The 27,301-nt window shown below is 38.9% G+C and overlaps 1 protein-coding gene across 1 annotated transcript; it reads left to right on the forward strand.

Annotated features, from left to right (window-relative positions):
• Positions 1 to 11: 11 nt before the first annotated feature.
• Positions 12 to 27,179, forward strand: LOC122557260 (START domain-containing protein 10). The gene is made up of 6 exons (XM_043704774.2): positions 12 to 321; positions 18,555 to 18,702; positions 20,187 to 20,290; positions 21,507 to 21,624; positions 22,861 to 22,913; positions 24,015 to 27,179. Exons 1-6 carry the CDS (start codon positions 157 to 159, stop codon positions 24,246 to 24,248), a joined length of 822 nt encoding a protein of 273 aa, XP_043560709.1. The 5' UTR covers positions 12 to 156; the 3' UTR covers positions 24,249 to 27,179.
• Positions 27,180 to 27,301: the final 122 nt, after the last annotated feature.

The raw sequence follows: 27,301 nt of genomic DNA on the forward strand, positions 1-27,301 counted from the left end.
TGAGTGAAAGATTCAGGGTCCAATGAGGATTTGGGAAACGTCACCTGTAGCTGCAGGTCGGGGCGGGACATTGAGAGTTGGTCGCTTGGGTGTTGGGCTGAGATACGCTGAGGACGTGCATTGCAATACCGTTTGAGTTGAAACTCCTCCACCTCCATGTCGGCTGAGCGCGACACCGTGCAGATCCCCGATGACTTGGCGTTCGCCTCGTTCAGAGAGCGCTGTGAATCGGAGCACGGCTGGCAGCAGAAATACAATAAACTGGAGATAGGCGTCTGGGTGCAGGCCGCGACTGAGGGCAAAGCTGTGCACAGAATCAAGGTAAAAGAAACAACTGGGCACGGGAATGACCGAGACTGGGAACATTGGGGCCAACATGGGTTGTTCTGGGGAATGAGGAAATAATGAGAGAAAAAAAGAAGTCCTCATTACTTGTCACCACCACAAAGACCAAACCGCCTGACGAGTCCGTTAAGCGAATACTCGCTGGTGTAATGCATGAAAAGGTGGTTCTACAAAGGCAGACAAGTGAAAAGATCGTCTGTTTGATTTATACAGTGGCACAAATGTTAGCTTGCACACTGAGCCAACTCCCCTACTCTTTGAATAGTGTCATGGGATCTTTGAAAGGACAGCCACAATTTAACACGTCATCCAAAAGAGGGCTCCTCTAACAACGCAGCAGTCCCTCAGAGGTGGCCTTATTTACTGTATATCCAAGTCTGGGGCTGGAACCCATTAGCTTCGGAAACTGGTGGGAATATCACGGGGCCAAAGCTAAATAAAACAGCTCCGTAAAATTATAGCAGTAATGGAAGGGGTGGATGGTTCAGAAATCCAGAAGAGAATGACAAATATACACAGAGGGATGGCAGAGATGAAAAGGACAAATACAATTGAAACTGTGCAACAGGATCCACAATTTCTGAAATGGTTTGTGAAAAAGAATGGATTTCTGTTCCAGTTGCAGATTCCTTATCCAGAGTATTAGCCTGTTTCTTCTCAGAAGGATGGACTGCATATTTCCACCTTTTCAATTCATACTTTCTGGTGCACCCCTCATCTCTAACACCCAATATCACTTATGGGAGTAGCATCACTGCAGACTTTGAAGTCATTCATGGAAACACCTGACCATCACTTTATTAAAACAGCTAGAGATGAAAAATAAATTAGGCGTTCTGTTATTATATGCCAAGAACACATTAAAAGAAAATATAATTATTATTTATAATTCTGATTTTTTTTATCAAGAAGGGGGCATGATGCTGTTTAGAACCAAAAAAAGTGGGAAAAAAAATGTGGCAAAGGAATTGCATGTTATTGGCCCCAAATTGAGGTCCCAATGAACAGAAAGAAGTAGTACACTATCCCTGACTCTAGTATCAATAAGATATGTTGATGCTGTTGTATTAAAATATGCAGTGTTAATTTACAAATCAAATGGTGGAGAGTTAGTGATTTCTTTCTTTTTTAGCATACTAATTTTGATACTCTAAACCTACTGACAATGCTATTATGAAATTGCAAAGTATATTGATGTCTTCTGTGCTATTAACTTGTATTAAGTGTCTTTAAAGAAATAGAATTTCTATGAACATAAAGACTTTTCTACCAATAATTATATAGCTGTCAATCTAAAGAACAGGAATATCTTAATTATAGGAATTTTCAGAGCTTGCCATTGAATACATCTGCTATAATACTAATAGCTAGTTTGTAACAGATCCCTGAAGTTCCACATTATGCTGCAATATGAGCCCCTTACCTTTTAGTTTACGTTTTCCCCTCGAGCTTCAATTTTACCATGCTCTATTAGCAAAATTCTGGTTATTTCTGAAGCAGCAGCCACATGATGGCATGGATGCTTTAATCTTAAATCAAAACTAAGGTGGTGGCAATCACCATGGCCTGCTCTGAAGTTGGCCACTGCTTGCAAGAAAGGTTTTTTTTTTAAACCTCAGTTGCCAGCGTTACACAAAGGTTTGCAAGGCTGACAAATGAAAAGCTTCAGCAAGACAGGGTGGTAAAGAAGGCCTTTAGCACACTTGCCCTCATTGGTCACCGTGTTAAGTATCAGAGTTGGGATGTCATGTAGCAGTTGTACAAAACATTGAGACTACTTTTGGAATGCTGCATACAATTCTGGTTGCCCTGCTGTAGGAAGAATGTTGTTAAACTAGAAAGGGTGCAGAAAAAATTTAAAAGGATATTGCCTAGACTGGAGGGTTTGAGTTGTCAGAACAGGCTGGATAAACTGGGACTTTTGTCCCCTGGAGTGTAGGAAGTTGAGGGGTGACCTTAGAGGTTTATAAAGTCATGAGGGGCATAATAAGGTGAATAGCCAAGATCATCATCCATAGGTAGAAAAGTCCAAAACTAGAGGGCATAGGTTTAAGGTGAGAGGGGTAAGATTTAAAAGGCACCTGAGGGGCAACGTTTTAAGACTTTGGTGCGTGTATGGAATGAGTTGTCACAGGAAGTGGTAGAAGTGATACAATTACAACATTTAAAAGACATTTGGTTAGATCCATGAATAGGAAAGGTTTCAAGGGATATGGGCCAAATGCTGGCAAATAGGATTAGTTAAGTTTGGGAAACCTAGTCAGAATGGATGAGTTGGACCGAAAGGTCTCTTTCCATGCCGTGTGACTCTGACTTCGTTAAACTCACCACCTGCTTGTATCAGACAGCTAACCATGATAAAGCAGTCACATGTTTTATGTAAAGTGATCTGGCCTCTTAGTGAAGTGTTCAGGTTAAGTTATAGCTGTAAATTGATTTTTTTTTAAAAAATCCTCAACATATGAATAAAGGAGCTTTTTGAGTGAAACTCAATTTATTGCTATGGACCAGGCCAGACCCCCCTCAAAATATTTCAAGAAAGTACCCTAACTTTGCTAGTTGTTTTAAGCAGCTATACAGTGGATATTCTGAGAGTGATGCACTTGGCCCAACCACTTCGTTTTGATAAAAACAGAATTCATTTGCAAGATTACCAAATGAAACACAAAACAGAACAGGAATATAGAATAATTTAACCTATCCAAATGCCCAACAGATTATCCCAACTTAATGATGCTGTTTCAAACACTTGAAACATTCCCTATAAACACCCTTTTGCAAAAGCAAGAAAAATTCAATATAGATTCTTACAGGAGAGAGAGAAAGATGGCAGTGTGATTCAGCACGGAACACCTTCTTCTATATAGTTATTTCTTGGACCAGCCTCAAAACTGCCTGCTTTCAGTGAACAGACAGACTGCTCAAACCAAACCAGAGAAAAACTGAGCTGAGTGAACTGGCCACATCCTTTTCGTTATGCATGTGCTTTTTTGAGAATGCTTTCGCAGTTTTAAAGTAGTTAAAGCCAGACTTTTTGGAATTGCTGCTTTTATAATCTCTTTGGGGGGGGATGGGATGGGGTGGGGTGGGGAGTTGGAAAAAGCCAAGGACAGCATTAACTTGTTAAAGGAGCTGCATCATCACATTATGAACTATGGTACATTGAGCACGATAAAGATTTAAGTATATGATATAAATATGACAAGGAAACCATGTTTAAACTGAGGAGTTGATATCCAAAACATTACTGTAAATTAATTTATGGTCATATTTGAATACAAACACAAAGCAGTGTTACTTAAAATTTAAGGGATTCAAGGAAATTAATTCTGATCTAATATAGAATGTTATTCTAGTGCTGGGGTGCAATATTTATCAAGTCCAGGATTTTGGCATGGGGGCAGCCTGGATGGACTCATGCTAGTCATAACCGTCTCTAAGAAATAATGGAAATGTAGGGTTTAAGTATCTACGAAAGTATCTTGCTTTACTACTGGATACCTGGAATACTGACCATTGTGATGTCATGCACATGTTTTCAGGAGTTTACCTAATTTTATACATTGTAAGACAGGATGATTTGTGCACTAAACCATTGTATAGCTTATGCTTGATGCTGCTTTTATGTATTGCAGCATCTTATTTAGAATTATTTTAAATTCAGAGTTCAGATGCAAGTTTTACCCTACACAATGTTGGTGTCCTCAGAATGAAGAAAAGACTTGGCCTGTACAAGAACTGTGTAGGAATCACTCCCATTAATAATGGCCAAAGTCCATTTGTGACCAGTAAAGTTTTGAGTCCGAATAAGTCTTTTTCCCTCTTTCCCTCACCATCCAAGGCCCAAGCTGCCAGTTATTTTCTTTTGAGATTCCGGAATGTGCCTTTTGAAGTTTGGAGCAGTGTTCTCTCTGAGGTGCATGGCTGCAAGATCAAAGTACACATGAAGGTGCAAAAGTATTGGTGCACTACATTCCTCCCCAACCCACCTGCCCAAAAGTGTTCCTTTTGGTATGGAATCGTACCTTTCAAGAGGCATTCGACCCTCACCGACTGTGCTGCCATCTCTGGCGGTCTGTCCTTGTTGAGGGACAGAACATGCTGGGGGATCATTCTCGAAGTGTACATGTTAGTTAAAAGTCCTACGCAAAAATTATACTGGGTTGTTGCTTTACTGCCTTATGTCCAACTTTTATCAGGAAACTCAAATGTTTGTGAGGAGTCCAAGTGCTTTGTGCATGGTCCTCTGATTTGTATTTCTGTTTCATTCAGTTTTAATCTTGTATCAAAACCACAATGAGAACCTACATATTGGAGACTTATTAGGCCAATCAAAAAGCAATTAAAAGTCAAGCACATTGCTGTATGTCTGTAGCTACATAATTGGCCAGACTGGCCAAATACATCAAACAACCCTCCCTAATAGGCTTTTTATGAATTATATAGGTTTTTATTAGAAAATCTGAGGGTTTTACAGTCAGCGTTACAATACTTGTTTTTCATTCCAGCTCTGTTTTTTTGAATTTGGCCTCTGGTCTGCTGGATTTTAAATTGTCTCTAAATCTTTAAACCAAGCTTTTAGAGTACTGCTCCGGGTGACAATTGCTATGCTGTTGTAGATGTCTGTGTCTGTGGTGGAGAACAGCTACAGACACTCATGTAAGCATCTTTATGCCATCATCTGTTTATTTTATGTAGTTATGGAGGTCTAGACTAGATTTGCATGTGTTAGGAATAATCAAACAGAACATTTGCCCCATCTTTATCAAAGAATTTGTAATCTGTGTCTTTGGCAAGAAAATAACTATGAAGACACACACAAATATTTTCATATTAAATAATGGGGTCTTTAGTATTGCCTCAGATTTCACTATGTTCAAATGAAACTGCACCCTGATTTAGACATTGTAAATTCAGGCTATGTTACTTACACATATGCACTTTAACTGAAACTGACATTTTTTAAAGTACAATGTGATTAGGAAGGAAAAGCCTTCATTTACATACACTTTTAACATGTCAAAATGTGTCAAGAACTGCTTCACAAAGTGTAAATTACTTTACAGTGCAATTTTACATATGTGGCAAATGTCCTACTGCTGTTACATTTCATTAACAAAAGATGAATGATTACCTTAGTTTTTTTTTAAACAAGATCATAGAATTATACAGCACTGAAGTAGGCCATTTCAGCTTGTCATGTCTGTGCAGGCTCTTTGAAAGCCCTGTCCAATTAGTATCTCCCCCCATTATTTCTCCAAAGCCCTGAAAATTCTTCCTTTTCAAGTATACATCTGATTTTTGTATTTGAATGTTCAGTCAAAGCTGTTTCCGCCATGCTTTTCAGATAGTGCTTTCTGGATTATAACTCACTGTAGAATAATGTTAAAAAAAATGCCAGTGGAAATAGTTTCTCTTTACTTATTTTTAACAAAATCATACATAATATGGAAACCCTCAGTTAAATATCCTGTTAACCTTTTCAGCTCTGGGGAGAGGAACCCTGAGGTTCCTGGATGTTTATGTAATAGTCCTATCAGCTTGTTCTGCATCATCAAAAGTTGATACAGGTGAACCTTCAGGTCACCCTGTTACTAGATTCCCTTTAATATTGTTTCTCTTCATTCCTCATTTTAATGACTCCATCAATGCCTCCGCATTCAATTTGATCTGCCATATTGCTTATTTCAGCAGAATGAATTCTGCTCACTGTGTTTAGATTACATTAGATTACATTACAGTGTGGAAACAGGCCCTTCGGCCCAACAAGTCCACACCGACCCGCCGAAGCGCAACCCACCCATACCCCTACATTTACCCCTTACCTAACACTACGGGCAATTTAGCATGGCCAATTCACCTTACCTGCACATCTTTGGACTGTGGGAGGAAACCGGAGCACCCGGAGGAAACCCACGCAGGCACAGGGAGAACGTGCAAACTCCACACAGTCAGTCGCCTGAGGCGGGAATTGAACCTGGGTCTCTGGCGCTGTGAGGCAGCAGTGCTAACAACTGTGCCACCGTGCCGCCCAAAACTCCATGACCAATTTGTGTAATCTGCCAATGTTTTTGAAATGATGGTTGTTATACTCCAATGATATTGGTTAGCTGGTTCCAGACCAAAAACCTTGTCCGTTTGTCATTTAAAGAAATCATGTTTTGAGGGGAGGGTGGACAAAGATGTACAGTAGATTATCTAGAACAGATATGTAGTCAATCTACGTAATAACTAGTAACTTCCATTAAACTACTACGGTATTTTAATTTGGCCAGATTCTCTACTTGACTGAAATATCTTTGGTCTTTGGAATGGTGGTTTTCACATGTTGTAGATAAGTTGCATTCTCCTGATTTTGAAAATGCCAGAGTTAGTGTCCTGTTAAATTGGCACTAGACCCATCCACCATCCTTCAAATATTTACCTAACAAAAGCAAAGTTAAAAGGTTAGATTTAGGGTCGTTTGCATCTTGTTGCAAGAGAGAGATTGATCTAGAGATTTTGTCGCTGATTTAAACAGTGACAACGCTAGGATGTAAGTGAAGGTATATTTTTCGAGTCGTCGTATTACAGTATAGAAGCAAATTCTTTGGTCCAACCAGTTAATGCCTAACATAATCCCAAACTCAACTAGCCTAACCTGCCTGCTCCTGGCCCATATTCCTCCAAACCTTTCCTCTTCATGTATCTATCCAACTGTCTTTTAAACATTGTAATTATACACACATTCCACCACTTTCTTAGGAAGTTCATTCCGCGTGCAAACCACCCTCTGTGTAAAATTAATTTGCGTTATTTTAAAAAAATCTTTCTCCTCTCATGGCGGCACAGTGGTTAGCACTGTTGCCTCACAGCGCCAGAGACCCGGGTTCAATTCCCGCCTCGGGCAACTGTCTGTGTGGAGTTTGCACGTTCTCTCTGTGTCTGCGTGGGTTTCCTCCGGGTGCCCCGGTTTCCTCCCACAGTCCAAAGATGTGCTGGTTAGGTGAATTGGCCATGCTAAATTGCCCGTAGTGTTAGGTGAAGGGGTAAATGTAGGGGAATGGGTCTGGGTGAGCTGCTGTTCGGAGGGTCGGTGTGGACTTGTTGGGCCGAAGGGCTGTAAATAATCTAATCTAAAACCTTAAAAATATGCCCTCTAGTCTTGGGGAAAAGACAATTACCATTAACTTCTTCTATACCCTCATTATTTTATAAACTTCTATAAGGTCACCCCTCAACCTCCTACATTTTAGTGAAAAGAGTCCCAGCGTATCCAGCCTTTCTTGAAACTTAAACCTTCCATATCCGGCAACATCCTGGTAAATGTCTTGCGAACCCTCTCCAGCTTAATAATATCATTCTTATAACTGGGCGGCCAGAACTAGACACTGTATTCCAAAAGAGGCCTCACCAATGTCCTGTACAACCTCAACATGACTTCCCAACTCCATAGCTGAAAATGTGTTGCTGGAAAAGCGCAGCAGGTCAGGCAGCATCCAAGGAACAGGAGAATTGACATTTCGGGCATAAGCCCTTCTTCGGGCATATGCCCGAAACGTTGATTCTCCTGTTCCTTGGATGCTGCCTGACCTGCTGCACTTTTCCAGCAACACATTTTCAGCTCTGATCTCCAGCATCTGCAGCCCTCACTTTTTCCCAACTCCATACTCAAAGGACTAAGCCTTTTAACCACCCTGTCTATATGTGGCACACACTTCAATGAATATGTACCTGCACCCCTGGTCCCTCTGTTCTCTAACACTACCCCCAAGGTCCTACCATTAATTGTATAAGTACTACCTTTGTTTGTTGTTCCAAAATGCAATACCTAGCATTTATTCAGATTGAACTCCATCTGCCATTTTTCAGCCCATTGATCCACTTTATCAAGATCTCATGCTAATCTTAGAAAACCTTCTTCACTATCTACTATGCCACCAATTTTGGTGTCATCTGCAAACTTTTTAATCATGCCTTCTATATTCTCATCCAAATCATTTATACAAATGACAAACAAGAGGACCCAGAACTGATTCATATGGAACACCACTGGTCACAGGCCTCCAGTCTGAAAAGCAACCCTCCACCACTGTCTCCTACCATTAAGACAATTATGTAACCAATTGGCAAAGTCACCCTAAATCTCATGTGACCAAACTTTACTAATTAGTCTACCAAGCAGAACCTTGTTGAAGGCTTTAGTAAAGTTCAAGTAAACAATGTCTACTGCTCTACCCCATTAATCATTTTGGTAATTTCCTCAAAACATTCCAAGTTTCTGAGACAAGGTTTTCCTCACAAAACTATGCTGACTATACCTCATCAATTGTTTTGCCCCTCTGTGTCCATAAATCCTATCTTTTGTAATCACATCCAACAATTTACCCACAACAGAAGTCAGATTCCCTGGTTTCTCCTTACAACCTTTCTTAAACAAAGGTACAACATTAGCGACCCTGCAGTCACCAGGCACCTTGCCCGTAGTTATAGATGATGCAAATATTTCTGCAAGGGGTCTCTCCAATGGTTTTGCCTTATTTCCCACAATGTTCTGGGATACATTAGATCAGGTCCTAGAGATTTATCCACCTTTATATTCCTTTCTTCAGTTTTGTTTTAAATCTGTTATTGAACAAATTGCTAATAATTGCACCTCCTTGATATGACTGCATATCAGAGAAAGATAGATTAAAGGCACTATGAGGCTTCACCTTCCCATGGGAAACTTGTACCGTCAGGATTAGGTTTTGAAGTTCTTCTCCCTCATTGCCCTCGCTCACAGTATCCTTAGAATCCTGGCTGATTTGATTTTTACCCTATAAAGATCTGAGTTGGACAACACTTCTATTATTACAGTAATGGTATCTTGAAGTGCTGGTAGTTTCATACTGTCCTTTGTGTTTTGACTTTCCTGGAATGAAGCGTGGATTTGGTGCTGTCTGTTTTCATTTGTAACAGCACAGGGATAGGAAGATAAACGTCTGTTGGCCTAAAAATGCTATGATTTTGCCAAATCTCATTTGAGAGTGACTAATTTTGTACTTCTGTCCTCAAGATCCGTTATGACTGTCTCACATGGTCTGTTTACACAGTGATGCTGAGATCATATGCTTTCCTTTCCCTTCAATTTCAGTATTGGGTCACAATTCCTAATTTAGTGTCTGAAATTATCCTTGTTTCATTTATTCTCATTTTCCCTAATGTATCAACATCCCAGGGTTTTGGAATCCTAATATTACATGGTATTTCAGTCTTATTATCTAGAGCTCTAAGGATTTAATTCTGCAATTCCAGCCATTAAATGATGTTCTGATTAATCAAAGCTTTACAGAGGATGCCCAGTGCAGATTTACCAGTCAAAACTGAAAGAACTGCAGATGCTGAAAATCAGAAACAAAAATAAAAATTGTGAGAAAACTCAGCAGGTCTCGCAGCATTTGTGAAGAGAAATCAGAGTTAACGTTTTGGATCTGGTTCTGAGGAAGGGTCACTAGACCTGAAATGTTAACTCTGATTCCTCTTCACAGATGCTTTCAGACCTGATGATGATTAGACTAGATTCCCTACAGTATAGAAACCTGCTGAGCTTTTTTCAGCAATTTCTGCTATTGTCGCAGATTTACCAATCTCTGATATATAATTTGCATTACAATTGCTACCACATTTAATACTTTAAAAATATCCAATTTGTTCCACAGTCTGCTTACGTCTGGATTAAATTCAAACTAAATTTGGAAGCAACTTTACAAGTTATGTTTACATTGTATGTGTGTCAGAAAGATTGGAGAACAGAATGATGGATAGAAATTTAAGAAGGTGATATCAAGGAAGGAGGAGAAAAATGCTAAGGCCTGAAAAGGGAATTTGATGAGGCTTATAAACCTAAAGAAGGAGGTGATAGTATGGAGGCAATGAGGGAAGAGTTCTAGCGGGTGAGAATATATTGGCCTCCTTTCAGAGATCAAAGGAGCATTAAGCAGCAAATAGACTGATGTAAGCCACGCAACATTTTGGTACAAGAAAATAGAGCCAGCAGCGATGGTGGAACAGGCAAGGCCATGGAGGTATTTGAACAGCAGGTAAGAATCTTGGTGAATCTTTTGACACTTGAAAAGCCCCTGAAACTTGGTGAGGCTTCAGTGGCTATAGCAATGTGGAGATTAGTGCAGATGCAAAAAAAAGGAGTTACATTTCATGTAGCATTTTTAAAGTGGTTCAAAGCTACTTCATTTCTTTATAAATATAAGCAAATGTGGTGAGTTAATGTAAAGACAGTATTAGAAAAATAACTCATTAGTCTCAGCAGTGACTGGCAGATACAAATTGGTCAAGTAATTGCTGTAGTAATTAATACGTAAGGATAATTAAGGTGTAAATCGTGGTTTTGGTGGTAGAGGAGTAGTAGAAAAGGTGATTGATCTGTCAGAGATCATATAACATATTCTTGGGATGACTGATTTCAAACAAGGAGGAAATTTTAGCTCAAGGTTTTAGTGCAGCAACATCTTGAGTTTAACTTCGTGTCAGGTAGGACTGTCATAATAAGATTACAGACACTTTTAACATAGGAAAACTATGATATAAATAAGCTTGCGGTACAAAGTATTTGGCTTTTTCTGTTTGCCTTTCCCTTTCATGGCTTTGGTTCAGAGATGACTGTGTTAAAACCAATTCAACACGTTTGTCAAGAGTTTAAAAACTACAACAGTGGAGTCTGGCTCAGTACACAAAAAAAACTAGAGGACAGATAGGAATTAATTTCAAATGAGAATGAAGAGTGACTTTTGTGTGAAAAGAGCAAAATTATCCCCATGTCTCTCTCATTGCTAATGAACAAGGTTTAATGTTCCCAAAGGAATAAATCCTTTATAAACCTCCCATATTAAAGAACTTCGGATTGTTTGTAGTTCACTTAACTTCCAAAGGTTGTGTTAAGAGGCATGAATGTGAAAATTTTAGACTTTCAATTGTGACAATGAAATAGCTGCCCTGAGCTCTCCATTTTCTGAGATCCTATGCACCATTCTTCAGACAGCTAATGTGTAACTGCTGAGTCATTGCATTTAGTCATTAGAATTTGCAATTAAATTCGGTCAACATTAATTTGGTAGAATGATCTTATTAGGATTTCTGTAGTGAGTGAATAGTGAAATATGAATTATCTAGAATGATGACAATGTTTGGCTTGACATATGGTACTAGTTTTCTAAATTAGTCTGATGATAGCATTGGTTGTAAATAGAAATGGAATTCACTTTTTTAAGAAATAGATAGTACATGCCAAATGTACAAAGTTTGTTTTAAGAGAAACAATGGAGAATAGTTTTCCCAGTGTTGTGATCTCAATTAATGCTAATACTGATTCCAGAGTGAAACCTGGATTCAGTTTTATTTTTATAATTTGGTTTCTGTGATGGTCAGTCACTGAACATTTTCACGTGAGGCTGTCAATGTACTTTTAATAAACAAACATAAAAAATACGAGCAGGAGTAGGCCATATGACCCATTGAGCCTGTTCCACCATTCAATAAGATCTTGGCAGATCTTTTCATGGCCTCAGCTTCACTTAACTGCCCACTCACCATAACCTTTAATTCCTTTACTGTTCAAAAATCTATCTACTTTGCTGTAAAAGCATTCAACGAGGTAGCCCCAACTGCTTCACTAGGTAGGGAATTCTAAAGATTCTCAACTTTTTGGGAGAAATTCCTCCTCTACTCGGTCATAATTCTGCTCCCCCTTATTATGAGGCTATTTCTCCTAGTTCTAGTTTCACCTGCCAGTGGAAATAATCTCCCTACTTATCTCTTATGTATTTGCTTCATAAGTTCATCTTTCTTTTAAGAATCCACCCCTTCCCCCTCCCCCCGCCCCATTCTTCTAAATTCCAATTAATATATTACCAGTCTACTTAATCTCTCCTCATAGGCCAACCCTTTCAACTCCGGAATCAACCTAGTAAACCTCCTCTGCACCCCCTCCAATGCCAGTACATTCTTTCTCAAGAAGATCAAAACTGTGCACAATACTCCAGGTATGGCCTTACCAGCACCCTATACAACTACAGCATAACCTCCCTGTTTTTTTAAACTCCAACCCTTTAGCAATGAAGGACAATATTCCATTTGCCTTCATAATTACCTGCTGCACCTGCAAACCAACTTTGTGATTCATGCACAAGGATACCCAGATCCCTCTGCACAGCAGCATCTGCAATTATGCACTATTTAAATAATTGTCCGTTTTGCTCTAATTCCTGCTAAAATAGATGACCTCCCATTTACCAACATTTTTCTCTATATGCCAGACTCTTGGCCATTCACTTAACCTATTTATATCCCTTTGCAGACTTTGTGTCCTCCTGTACACTTTGCTCTTGGTGTTTTTGGGAACTTTGACACACTACAATTAGTCCCCCACCTCCAAATCATCCATGTAAATTGTAAACAATTTAGGTCCCAACCCTGATCTCCAACCAGCAAAGTTATTCCAACACTTTGCTTTCTGTTAGCTAACCAATCCTCTATCCATTTTAATGCGCCATTCATTTTTATGCAGCAGCCTTTTGTGCAGCACCTTAACAAATGCTTTCTGGAAATCCAAGTACACCACATCCACCAGTTCCCCATTTAGAACAATCTAAGCAAGGTGGACAAAGAATTCCAATAAATTAGTTAAATGTGACTTACCTTTCATGAACCCATGCTGCATCTGCCCAGTGGGACAGTTTCTATCCAAATGCCTCACTATTTCTTCCTTAACTACAGTCTCAAGCATTTTCCCCACTACAGAAGTTAACAGATCTATAGTTTACCCGTCTTTTGTCTAATTTCTTTCTTAATGGTGGCATCATATTTGCTGCTTCCAATCTGTTGGAACCACCCCAGAGTCCAGCAAATTTTGATAAATTACCACAAGCACATTTGTTATTTCCCCTGCCATCTCTTTTTTAGTACCTTGGGATACATTCCATCAGGGTCAGGAGATTTGTCTATCATTAGCTCCATTAATTTGCCCAACACCCCCTCTTCAGAGATAATAGTTTTTAGGTCCTCACCTGTCATAACTTCCTTGTCCTCCGTTATTGGCATGTTATTTGTGTCTTCTACTGTGAAGACTGACTCAAAATACTTGATTGTCTTGGCTATTTCCTTATTTCCCATTATTAAATCTCTCATCCTTGTCCTCTAAAGGAACAATGTTTACCTTTTTCCAGGGAGTCTGATACAATTACAACATTTAATTGTAAATATGAATTGGAAGGGCCTGGAGGGATATGGGCCAAATGCTGGCAAATGGGAGTAGATTAATTCAAGGTATCTGGTCAGCATGGACGAGTTGGATCGAAGGGTCTGTTTCCATGTTAAATGTGTCTATGAATGCTACGAGCATCTGGGTAAAGTGCCCTTATACTAGTTATTATACATTCTTTTTGATTCTTAACATCTCCACCTGAAGAATCTTTATTTTTATACATTCCCTCTTTTTCTAGCACCACCTGGTTTCCATTCATCTTAGTGCTATACTGCTCAGCTGCTTCTTGCTTTTTATTTCCTATCTTGAAAGTTCGTATGAATATACAAATTAAGAGCTGGAGTAGGTAATTCATCCCCCAAAACCTGCTCCACTAGTCAATGTGATCATGTTGATCTAATTGAACTTCAACCTGCACTGATAATCTCTCACTCCCTCACTTAACAAAAATCTATCCAGCTCTGCCTTTGTCATCTTCTAAAAAATTTCGAATACTAACCATCCTCTTGAGAAGGGAAAAAAAAGCCAGATCTCGGTTTTAAGTAGTGTCCCCTAATCCTAGTTTCTCTAAGATAAAAAATCCTCTCCACATCAATCCTTTCAAGAAAGCTGAGGATTTGTATGTTTCAGGCAAGACAACTCTTGCTCTTCTAGGCTCCAGTGGATAGAAGATTAGCCTATCGAACCTTTCCTTGCATGAGAAAAACATTCCAGAAATATGTCTCGTAAATCTTCTCTGAGCTGTGTCCAATACATTTATATCCTTCTTAAACAAGGTGACCAATGTTGTAGTGTACTGCAGATGCAATCTAGTTAGTGCCCTGTATAACTGAAGCATAACCCCCTTACTTTTGTATCTAGTTCCTGTTATGATGAGAGATAACATCCTATTAGCTTTATTAATTTTCCTAACTGATGAAGATGCAAGCATTACCTTTTGGTGGCTTTCTGCACATTCGTTACTATCTCTTCACCAAGACACACCACCACCCAGACTAAATTGTTGTCTTTTCTTGCTGAATTCCAAGAAATAAACCCTCAGTTTTGGCTACATTTAAGGAGTGAAGGAGGACATCTGGTAGGGATTTTTTTACTTCCGAACTGTCACCTGCTTCTGACTCCTGACTTCCTCCTGTAGGACATGAAAACTTAAGTAAACATTTAGCAGCCATTACCTCACTAGGTAGTTTGTTGAGTCATTTAGTTTAAATCACATTTCTTGGAACAGCTGTCTTTAGCTCTCTATTTCAGATAACTTTTCTAACTTCTTTCTTTAAAAAAAAATCAGACCATCACAGCATTGAAAACCAAGTATTTTATGAACTTTTGTCATACCTGCAGTACTTTTGCAGAAAACTGATCATTTCCATTCCCTTTTTGTTCTTATCTGAACTAAGCCATCAGTGAGTTAAACAAAAATACGAAAGAACTGTGGATGTTGGAAATCAAAAAAACAAAAATGGCTGAAAAACTCAGCAGGTCTGGCAGCATCTGTGGAGAGAAACTGGAGTAAACATTTCAGGTCCAGCAACCTTTCAGATTATTGATGGGGAAAAAGTTGGGAAATAGAGGAACCTCGATTATCTGGCATACAGTATCCGAATATCGGATTATCCGGCAAGATTGCAAGGTCCCAATGCTTGGCTAAACTGTTATCCAGCATTTGATTATCTGGAATTTGATTAACGAAAGAAATACTTCCCGCTCTTGTCCTTCAGATAATCGAGGTTCCTCTGTACATTAGAGGAAGGGTAAACAATAGGTGGAGATAGAACACAGAGAAACACAAAGGAATGGGTAGAGGTTAGCCTGGGAGAATCCATAGATGCTAATGGGTTCTGTTAATGACTGACAATAGGTTGTTTGTGGTAGCAACACATGGTGATAAGGCCTAATGTGTGGGGGTTGGGGTAAGGACATGGGAGAAGATGTTCAAGCCTAAAATTAGCGAACTCAGTATTGAAGGCTGCAGGGTCACCAAGCAGAAAATGAGGTACTGTTCTTCCAGTTTCTGCTGAGCTTCACTAGAGGATTTTAGCAAACCTATGGCAAAGATGTTGCTCAGAGAATATGCTGGTGAGTTGAAGTGGCAGGTAACCAGAAGCTCAGGGTAAATTTTACGGAAAGAACATTGGTGTTCTGCAGAGTGGTTGCCTGAGTGAGTTAAAGAAATGTCACTTAACATTTATCCTCTGTCCTTTACGTAGAAAAGGATCAGGTAATTGCTGGTGTTGGTTGTTAGTCAGGCAAGTGCGAGTCACATGCCTGCTGTAATGAAGAGTGAAGTGAATCACTACAGAAAATGTGATAAGAAAATGAAAGAATCTAATGGACCCTCTGTCACAGGTTGAACTAAAATCAGAACCTGAGGGTCCTATGGTGAAATGGTAGTTTCTCTCTCACTGGGCCAGAAGATCTGAGTTCAAATCTCACTTCGCAATGTGATGGCCATGGTGTGATAACGTCAGGCTGAATCTTTAGAGGTTTTTGGGAAAGAAGCAGTTTCTGTGAAGTCATATACAGCATGGAAACAGACCCTTGGGTCCAACCTGTCCATGTTGACCAGATACCCCAACCCAATCTAGTCCCACCTGCCAGCACCCGACCCATGTCCCTCCAAACCCTTCCTATTCATATACACATCCAAATGCCTCTTAAATGCTGCAATTGTACCAGCATCCACTACTTCCTCTGGCAGCTCATCCCATACACGTACCACCCTCTGTGAGAAAAAGTTGTCCCTCAGGTCTCTTTTTTTTAATATCTTTCCCCTCTCACCCTAAACCTATGCTCTCTAGTTCTGAACCCCTCGACCCCAGGGAAAAGATTTTGCCTATTTACCCTATCCATGCCCCTCATAATTTTGTAAACCTCTATAAGGTCACCCCTCAGCCTCCTATGCTCCAGGGAAAACTGCCCAGCCTGTTCAGCCTCTCCCTATAGTTCAAATCCTCCAACCCTGGCAACATCCATGTAAATCTTTTCTGAACCCTTTCAAGTTTCACAACATCTTTCCGATAGGAAGGAGACCTGAATTGATCGCAATATTCCAACAGTGGCCTAACCAATGTCCTGTACAGCCGCAACATGACCGCCCAACTCCTGTACTCCGTACTCTGACCAATAAAGGAAAGCATACCAAATGCCGCCTTCTACCTATCTACCTCTGACTCCACTTTTAAGGAGCTATGAACCTGCACTCCAGGGTCTCTTTGTTTAGCAACACTCTGTAGGACCTTACCATTAAGTGTACAAGTCCTGCTAAGATTTGCTTTCCCAAAATGCAGCACGTCGCATTTATCTGAATTAAACTCCACCTGCCACTTCTCAGCCCATTGGCCCATCTGGTCCAGATCCTGTTCTAATCTGAGGTAACCCTCTTCGCTGCCCACTACACCTCCAATTTTGGTGTCATCTGCAAACTTACTAATCATATCTCTTGTGCTCGCATCCAAATCATTATGTAAATGACAAAAAGTAGAAAACCCAGCACTGATCCTTGTGGCACTCCACTGGTCACAGGCCTCCAGTCTGAAAAACAACCTTTCATCACCACCCTCTGTCTTCTACCTTTGAGCCAGTTCTGTATCCACATGGCTAGTTCTCCCTGTATTCCATGAGATCTAACCTTGCTAATCAGTCTCCCATGGGGAATCTTGTTGAATGCCTTACTGAAGGCCATATAGATCACATCTATTGCTCTGTTCTCGTCAATCCTCTTCGTTACTTCCCCAAAAACCTCAATCAAGTTGATGAGACATGATTTCCCGTGCACAAAGCCATGTTGACCATTCCTAATCAGTCCTTGCCTTTACAAATACATGTACATCCTGTCCCTCAGGATTCCTTCCAACAACTTGCCCACCACCGTCAGGGTCATTGGTCTATAGTTCCCTGGCTTGTCCTTACCGCCTGCCTTAAACAGTGGCACCAAGTTAGCCAACCTCCATTCTTCCAGCACCTCACCTGTGACTATCGATGATACAAATATGGGCGGCACGGTGGCACAGTGCTTAGCACTGCTGCCTCACAGCGCCAGAGACCCGGTTCAATTCCCGCCTCAGGCGACTGACTGAGTGGAGTTTGCACATTCTCCCAGTGTCTGCGTGGGTTTCCTCTGGGTGCTCCGGTTTCCTCCCACAGTCCAAAAATGTCTGCCATGCTAAATTGCCTGTAGTGTTAGGTGAAGGGGTAAATGTAGGGGAATGGGTCTGGGTGGGTTAGTGTGGACTTGTTGGACTGAAAGGCCTGTTTCCACACTGTAAGTAATCTAATCCAAATATCTCAGCAAGAGGCCCAGCAATCACTTTTCTAGCTTCCCACAGAGTTCTAGAGTACACCTGATCAGGTCCTGGGGATTTATCCACCTTTACCCGTTTCAAGACATCCAGCACTTCCTCCTTTGTAATATGGACATTTTGCAAGATGTCACCATCTGTATGTCTGAGTATATTTTTTGCAGTCTTACCTATGTCATCTGTCAGAGGTTATGGTGAATAGTAATTTCTACTGAGTTTGATCCTCAGTTTTTAAACAGTCCAATATCTTGCCTATGAGACACTGAGTGATTTATTTGTAATTGCAGTTGACCTAAAGTTAAGGTCCTAAATGGGTATGGTTTGCTATAGCCTGTCTATTAGAAATTACAGAAATATGGTGTCGGTAGAAAAGTTAGATAACTTGGAACAGTAATTCCCAATTTTCAGCTTTTTCTCTGTTTACCATGCATGTGCGTATTCACCGTTTGAATTCACATTTTTTTTCCCCACATTCTCTTGCTTATTTTTTTTGTAAATGTTCAGCACCTTCTCCAGGTGTTATACTGCACATTAAGAACTCAGTGCACCCAAAATTTCATTTAGGGTGTGGTTTCTTCTGTTGGTGCCATGGTGTGTTTCAGGTACAAGCATATTATCTTCTTTTAATTACAATCATAAAAAGAATTAACAACTCCTTTCTCTTCCTGTTTCAGTGTAGAATTGAACTGAAAGATGTTTCTGCAGAGACGGTGTATGATGTGCTACATGATAATGAGTATCGCCTCAAGTGGGATAAGCAGGTCATCAACACTTTTGACATTGCGCGGCTCACAGCGAATGCAGATGTTGGGTATTATTCATGTGAGTTTATTCAAAGATTCACCAAATAGATTTCTGAATCTGCAATTGTTGAAATTACAGCACAGATGTACACATGACTCACTATAAACTGACAACCTCCTGGGAAATGCTTACCTAATATCCAGAAGGCCTGCTTGTTGGGAATGCACATTGTTGAGCTTAAGTGTTATAGATGTCCTTGAAATGCCTAATTGTCATGTCAATTTGAGTTTCAGACAAATGAGTCTTACTATCTTGGTTTGCTCATATCAGTTTCTATATAAAGGTGTTGAGATGCAGTGGAAAAAGTGAATCCGTATAAAATTAAACTATAAAGACTAGAAGGCTGGTTATATTCCCTCAGTTGGGTTGCTAATTTGTCTTTGTGCTATTGGATTGAGTGGAGAAGTTACGATTTGATTCATCCTGGCAAGTGTCTGGATATTAAATGAGGATAGAATTAAAGCTGTTGAATAAACTGTCAGGATTCACTGTCCATTCTCTTAAAGAATGGCAAAAAAGAAGTTGGTGCTTGTGGAGTTGTAGTACACAGGTAATTATTGAATGTTAGGGTAGGCTACAGAAGTTTATTTGGCTTTGATTAATCTAGGCTAAATTCCTGCAGGGAGGGGCTGCAGTAGTGAACTGCATTCTTTTGATGGTACGGTGTTGCACTTATGACATAAGGCTCAAGGGTTTCTGAACCTTGAAAGGTTTTCATGGCTGCATCAATGTGACTTGGACTTGTCACAGGTCTTATCCAGTTGGAGTTGTCAATTTTAACTATGTTAATGAGGGTATTTGGAGAGAGTGTGGTTTGTGGAAATCTAGCTATCTCACCAGTAATGGTTTTGTGGACATAACACCTGCTTTTTTTGGTACTAGTATAAATACAAGATTTTTTTTTCCCCCCAATGTTCACAAATTCTCTCAAAATGCTGTGCTCAAAAATTGAGTTTAAAATGTAATTATTGTTATGTAGTGGAAACAACATTGAATTAGCAAGTGATTAATCAGTTAGCTTGCTTGCTTTTTATTTTGCTGCTGATTGAAAAATAGTATGACAACCAGTTTAAAAAATTGTTCTTCAGCTACTGTCATGGGATCTTTCCTATCTGCTTGATTAGGGAAATAGGATAGAGCATTTTGAGTGGATATGTTTGTCTCAGTACTTCACAACATTGTCAGTTTTGGTTATAAATTCGTATCCTGCTTTGGGACTTGGTTCCTTGTTATGCCAAGCAATTAAGGTGCAATAGGAGATCATTAGACAGCACTGGTAATACTGTGGCAGTGATCCTTGTTGCCTGGGGATGCCTTTGTGCCAAGGAGAAGTGCATCCCCCCCACTAATTCCAAATAAATACGATAATATATTATGACATCAACAGAGTTGTTTAAGAGTGGGCTGCTAGATGCTGTCTTGACTAGGGATGATGTATGATGTGAAATACTACGTTTAAAAAAAGTCAGTTCTTTATGATATTTTCCTTCTCTTCCTCACAGGGAAATGTCCAAGACCCCTAAAAGACAGGGATGTGGTTACTTTGAGATCATGGCTGGTCACAGATAAAGATTACATGATTATCAACTACTCAGTCAAACACCCTGTAAGTATGTTTCAAAGTGTTCTGTCTCCAATATGTCCCACAGATAAAGGGAAAGGAACTGCATATGGCAACCAAGATCTTTGATATAATGTCATACTCAAACAAGTGCATCTTATTGCTTGCTTCAGTTTAAGAAAGCAACATAACTGTGAAGTCTAAAAGCAGAGTCCCTGCTGCCTCGGTAAATTTCAATCAAAGCTTCAGGAATGTAACCTTTTTGTCAGAACAGTTCAAGAAAAGGTCACAGACTTGAAGAATTAACTCTGTTTATCTCTTGCCACAGACATTGCTAGATCTGTTAAGTATCTTATGCATTTTCCGGTACATTTCTAACATGCACAGTATTTTGCTTCCACATTAGAATTTCAATATCTGTTATTGTAAAAGTACTTTAGAGGTTTTTAAATGGTTGATTGCTGTTTAGGATGCCAGTGTAGTTTTCGTCACATTAACGACGATGGGTCTCAAACTGGTAATTAGGTTTTGATTTTTTTCCATATCCTGTGTAATGCATTTTAAATAGTGGAAAATAGAAAGTGAGATTATAGTGGGCCAAGTTAAAGTTGCTCTCATGTTGCACTGTGTCAATTAACTGTGCAAGTTGAAGGATGAAGCTGACATCTTATTGATCTGCATGTCAAAATGTACTTTCTCCATTGTGATGGTGGGAAAACAAGACTCGTTATTCAATCTAAGATATATTTAATTTCTTAAGTATTAGTGCCTTTTGCTTAATGATCTATCAAAAGAGGCTTTACAGACAGATCGTTAAAATAAAGCATAAAATGGGAATTTGTGGAAGTGATCGAAGGAAGGTACTGTTAAATAACCAAGTTTGTTTTTTTTTGAGGAAGTTTTGGAAAGTAAGGAAAGATAGCAGTTAGTCTTGAAGAAATTAACAACATCATTAGTTAAGCCAATAGCTCTGAAAATGAGGATGACTACAAAAGTGAAATATTATTGCTGCACAGAATTTTAGGACTAACATCCGAAACAACATTTGTAATACTGCACTTTTTGCATTAAAGTTTTTCAAAAGGTATGTCTAATCCAATTAATTGAATAAATAAGTGGAAGCTAGTTAGTATTTATAGATTTTGCACAATGCATATATTCTGTTTCATCTGTGGATGTTAAAATTTGCTTTTATTATCTGTTCCAAGTTTCAGTTACCAAAGACCAGCATTCTCAATTTCAGCTCACTTCCTTTTCACAGAAATATCCTCCTCAGAAAGATCTAGTCCGAGCTGTGTCCATTCTAACAGGTTACAGAATTCTACCTACTGGGTCCAAAAGTTGTAATCTTGTGTATATGGCTGATGCAGATCCTAGAGGTAAGTATTGACAGCAATAACAATGCAATATAAAACTTAGGATGTCAAAAGTGTTGCCTTTGTTTTCTTTTCTGATTTGAGTCAAGACAGATGGGTAGATTTTTAGATTATGGATGTCAATGAATATGGAGATAGGACTGCAAAATGGATGTGTTGTACCACATCAGCTCTGATTTAATCAGTTGGTGGAACGGGTTCGAGGGCTGAGAAGCATATTCTTACTCACATTATTTTCTTAGAGCTGACTTTTTTTTGTCTAATCCAGTTTTCTCAAGTCTTGATTTCTTTCATTGGGTACAGTTACACCCTGTCCTTCACAATCTCAGTCTTAAATATACTCGGCCCTCTGTGGCAATGAATTCCACAGATTCACCACTCTCTGGCTGAAGAAGTGTCTCCTTATCTCCTTTTCTACAAAAGATCTTCCCTTTACTCTCTGAGAGTTTTCAGTAGCATCTTCCATGAGAGTCAGGGACTTGCTTATTACAGCAAAACCTAATTTCATTTACTCTAAAAGTAGAGTAGTGATTCAGAACAGGAACCTTTTATTGATCTACCTTTCAGTATCAATTAGAATATATGAGGAACGTTTAAAGACTCTGGGTCTATACTCAATGGAGTTTAGAAAGCTGGGGGGGAGGGATCTAATTGAAACATACAGAATACTGAATAGCCTAGACAGTGTAGATGTTGAGAAGATGTCTCCACTGGTAGGAGAGACTCGGACCTGAGGGCATATCCTTAGAGTAAACGGAAGATCTCTTTTGGAAAGGAGATAACCAAAGAGTGATGAATCTACGGAATTCATTGCCACAGAAGGCTATGGAGGCCAGGTCATTGAGTATATTTAAGACTGAGATAGCTAGGTTCTTGAGAATCAAAGGTTACGGGGCAAAAGTGGGAGAATGGGGTTAAGAAACTTATCAGCCATGATTGAATGGCACAGCAGGCTGAATGGCCTAATTTCTGTTCCTATGTCTTATAGTCTTATGGAATTGCAATTAAATAATAGTTCAAAGCATTTAAGCAAAAAATCATGATTTTTACACCTGAGAAAAGAAAGCCCCTTTGCACAGTCTAATTAATAATTGCTGTTAATTATCTTCAATTTTGCTTTCAACTTATCTGTATTTTCACTTGCGTTTTTCTGAAGAATATATTGATCACTCATTTTGACATTTGGGCTTTGTTCGTAGTTCCTGCAACTAATTCAATAATTTTGGGTTGTTCTTTCAGGGTCTCTTCCAAAGTGGGTTGTCAACAAAGCTTCTCAGTATACGGCTCCGAAAGTAAGTAGTAATCACTTGCAGACTATGTTCCCGGATTGATTGAATAGACCAACATTTAATAAACAATTGGATCTGTCCAATTGAAAATGGCAGTATAAAAAGAAACATGAAATTATACTTGTTTAAAAAAAAAAGTATTGCACCTTCATTCCCAATTTGAAGAAAGAGAGAACGAAGGCCATTGTTTAATCACTTTTCAACTACACATTGCTGTCCTGTTCTGGGAAGCGTGTACAGTACTGACTTTCTTCTGCTGGAAATGTTTAGTAAGCCTTTTATTTCATCCAATACTCTGTTTTGGGGATTTTCTAGAACATGTGTATTTTCTAAATAGTGAGACAATTCATAAAGCTAAAGTACAAAGGGATCTGGGAATGCTAGTCCAGGATTCTCTAAAGGTTGATTTGCAGGTGGAGTCCATGGTTAAGAAAGCAAATGTAAAGTTGTCATTTATCTCAAGAGGGTTGGAATATAAAAGCAGCTCTAGTTCGGCCCCATTTTGAATACTGTGTTCAATTTTGGGCCCCACACCTCAGGAAGGACATACTGGCACTGGAGTGTATCCAGCGGAGATCCACATGGATGATCCCTGGAATGGTAGGCCTAACATACGATGAATGGTTGAGAATCCTAGGATTATATTCAATAGAGTTTAGAAGGTTGAGGGGAGCTCTGATACAAACTTACAAGATAATGCGTGGCTTAGAAAGGGTGGACGCTGGGAGGTTGCTTTCATTAGGAGGGGAGACTAGGACTTGTGGGCACAGCCTTGGAACTAGGGGGTGTCAATTTATAATGGAAATGAAGAGCCATTTCTACAGCTAGAGTGGTGGGCCTGTGGAATTCATTGCCACGGAGTGCAGTGGAGGCCAGGACATCAAATGTCTTCAGGGCAGAGATTGATAAATCCTTGATGTCGCAAGGAATAAAGGGCTATAGGGAGAGTGCGGGTAAGTGGAATTGAAATACCCATTAGCCATGATTAAATGGCAGAGTGGACTCGATGGGCCGAATGGCCTTACTTTTACTCCTATGTGTTATGGTAATTCGGATGCTGATATAGCTGCATTAAGGGATATTCTCTATTTCTGTGTGGTTCAGGTTCTGAAGAGAATCCATAAAGTGTGTTTGAAATACCCCGAATGGAAACAGAAGAACAGGCCAAACTTCAAACCTTGGCTTTACCCAGAACAGAATACCTTGCCAACCATGAGCCTGTCTGAACTTTCAATCCAGCATGCAGATTCACTGGAAAATATTGATGAAAGTGGTCTATCTGAAGAGAACAATGGTAGTGATGAAGAAGAATGTAGAACTAAGGGCCTAAAAGACTGAAACCATGTTGCATTGCTTCCTTGCGGTGCTGTAGGCCCTTGATGTTTGGGGATGCTGCAGAGGAGTCAGCAGGTGTTCATATTAGTTCTTGGAATTTGGGAGGAAAATTTCTTAATTATGGATTAATTTAATTATTGGGGAGACATATTGAACCAAGGTAATATACACGTAGAGAATGACATTCAGGCAATAAATTAAATAACTGTGCACTCTGGGGGTTAATATTAGTAGTGACACGTTAAAATGAAGGAACAGCCATGAAAATGACTTCTGTAGTTTTAGTTTTGAATGCATCTTTCAGACAGAAACATTATGTTGGGGGTAATGAAAGGATTCTTCGAAATTCCTCCCTTTAGTGAGATTGTAAGTCTCTTGAATTACAGGTAGTATATACAGAGTTTGAAATAGTGCTTACAAGTATTATGTGATATTGATTTTGATCTCAGAGTCACTTTGAAAATGTTTTAAGTATTTTTGAAACAAAATTACATATTCCAGTTTTAGACTGCAGCATCTTATCACATAATAAGGTTCTGATCATCACACATTCATTTTACAAACAGTAATTCTATATTCTTAAAACTACTGAGCGGAGTAAAAAGTACTTGTTCGTGTTCTGCAGGATCACATTTAAAATTTACGCTACAATGTGTTAATATAAGTGAAGAAAATATTAACCTTAAAATTAGTTATTAATACCTTTTGGGAATAGTGAGTGTTCATTTTTTTTTTTAACAAAAAAGTTCATTTAAAAGATGCTTAGACTGGTAAAACCTTGGGTATTTGGGGTTTCACATGCGGGATGAGGGGGTCTGTTTTTCTCCGAGTGGAACAATTCTTTCAAAGACCGAGGATCCTTCATATATCAATGTATTTATATCTGATTTTCTTTTATGGCTTAATATTTAAATTGAAATGTTCCTTTTCAAGCACTGCATTTGACACAAAGTTTCCACTTTTTTTTAAAATCGGAGTGTGGAGCAAGGTAATGTGTGGGAGAAAGACTTTACAGTTTGCATTGGGATTTGGGACTAAAGTGGAGTGTTAATATTCAAATGTGTGAGACTCCTAGCAGATATGCAATTGAGCAAGGGCATACTGGTTGAAATGAGAAATAGTGGAAAAATGTATAATTGATATCAACTGGCAAGAAAGTCATCTTTTTGATGGATATAAACTTCCTATTGCCTTTCATGTTATCTTGTAAAACAGTTAATTGCAATTTTTTTAAATGGAGTTGGGGTAACCCTCTGAACCAGCTTGTGAGCATGTCATGTGGAGTAAGTATAGGGGAGCACATTTAAAATGGTTAGACCCAAATGAGTATTTCTGAATCGTGAAGCTTGTGACCAGTCAGCACCCAAACCTTTTATTTAATGTTGGCAGCAATGTTTTGTTCAGAATTTTAGAAGTTATTGGATACTAACAGTACTTGAAGTACACTGATCTAGAACACAGCTCTGCACTATTTTTGTGATTCCTGACCTGAAAGGAACTGCTTATTGTTTCATTGTTGAATGTGGTTAAATCAATCTGCAATCATTTTAGTCAGTTGATTAGTAACTACATTTAACTGCTGTAGAAGTCTTTTCAAAGTAGGAGACATGATTGTGGATCATATTTCTACACTTTTTTTTATATTTGCAAGAATGGACAGCCACTTGTTCAAAAATTGCAAAAGCCTTAAGAGATCAGTATATTGTTCTTAGCCTGTTGATGAAGCCTTACAGCAACAAGTTTAATATTCATTGCTTCTAAATGTGAATCAAAGAAACATTAAGGCAGGACCCTAATTTTCTTTCCTGAACTTCAAAACAAAATTGTCAAACTGAGCAACTTCAGGTGCCTATAGTAATCGTACAGAGAATGTAGATGTCGGTGCAAGAGAAACACTGACATTAAATAAATTGTTGAAAGTGCGAGTTAAAATAATATATTTTGAGAACAAAATCATGGAATTGGAATTTAGGGGTATTTTTGGTATTTTGTAAAGTGGATTTTTGTAACTGTTGAAAATAAACCAGAAACTTTGAAATAACTGCAGAGAATTTTGGGACCTCAAAATTCTAGTAGGTGCACAAGAGTCTGAAAGCATTTAAAGATATGTTTAGTAACTCCGTATTGCCAATGAAAAATTCTCAACTAAATAATTGCCAATGTGATTCTAATCATTCTTTTATTGATGCCTTTTATTTCCTTACTGGGAATCTGTAATGCTAGTACACCTCTCCTGTCATCAGAGCCTTCTAATCAATCATTTGAAAGTAGATAACCTGCCCTGCGTCATAACCAACAAATGGTCTTAGCTAAAAAGATGACAATTTGAGTGTATTTATTAAGAGTAATGTGTGTTTGATAAGAAATCCATTTCATGTTGTTTAAGCATCTGCCAATTTTGAGGTCCCTAAATGTTTCCAACAGGCTGAAAAAAGTTCTATTTTTGTGAAAAGATTGTTCCTGCTGAGTCATTCGGTGCCACTTTGTGTACAACGGCATTGTCTCTGTTATACACCAGGTTTTTGTCCTGTAAAAATGTTTTTATAATGAAATTCAGCTAACGATTGACACTTATAATATTGCCATTTCTGTAGTGTTTGCGGTGCTGTCAGTTAGGGTTATTTATTGTATGTAAAGCAAAAATTATGCTGTCTTGTCAAAACTTTGTAGTAATCACTGTCACCCAAATGCTCAATCAAACTCCTCCAGTTTAAAATTTCGAATAGCCACACTGTTATTTTATACATCATTCAATGGGCCAAGTGTGAAAATTTCACACACCCATCCACTGTTTTCCTGAAATTTTAGTAAAAATACTGATATTTTGCCAGTATGTTTTTTTCCCCACTGATTATAAAATGTTTATTAATTTGCTGGCTTCTACCTTCTGTAAATGTGACAGGACTTTGTAATTAAAAATATTTAAAGTAGAAATCTGGGCCCTTAATTTGCACTGAATGGAGCATATTTAATGCTTACATTTCATATTTCTTAAAACTTGGAAAAAACCTGAGAAAAATATCTTCAGTGTTTGGAGTTTGGGATATGTATTTTTC

This window comes from Chiloscyllium plagiosum, unplaced genomic scaffold (assembly GCF_037043375.1).
Source record: "Chiloscyllium plagiosum isolate Xiang-an unplaced genomic scaffold, Cpla_swu_hap1 HiC_scaffold_11, whole genome shotgun sequence".
NCBI classification, from domain to species: domain Eukaryota; kingdom Metazoa; phylum Chordata; class Chondrichthyes; order Orectolobiformes; family Hemiscylliidae; genus Chiloscyllium; species Chiloscyllium plagiosum.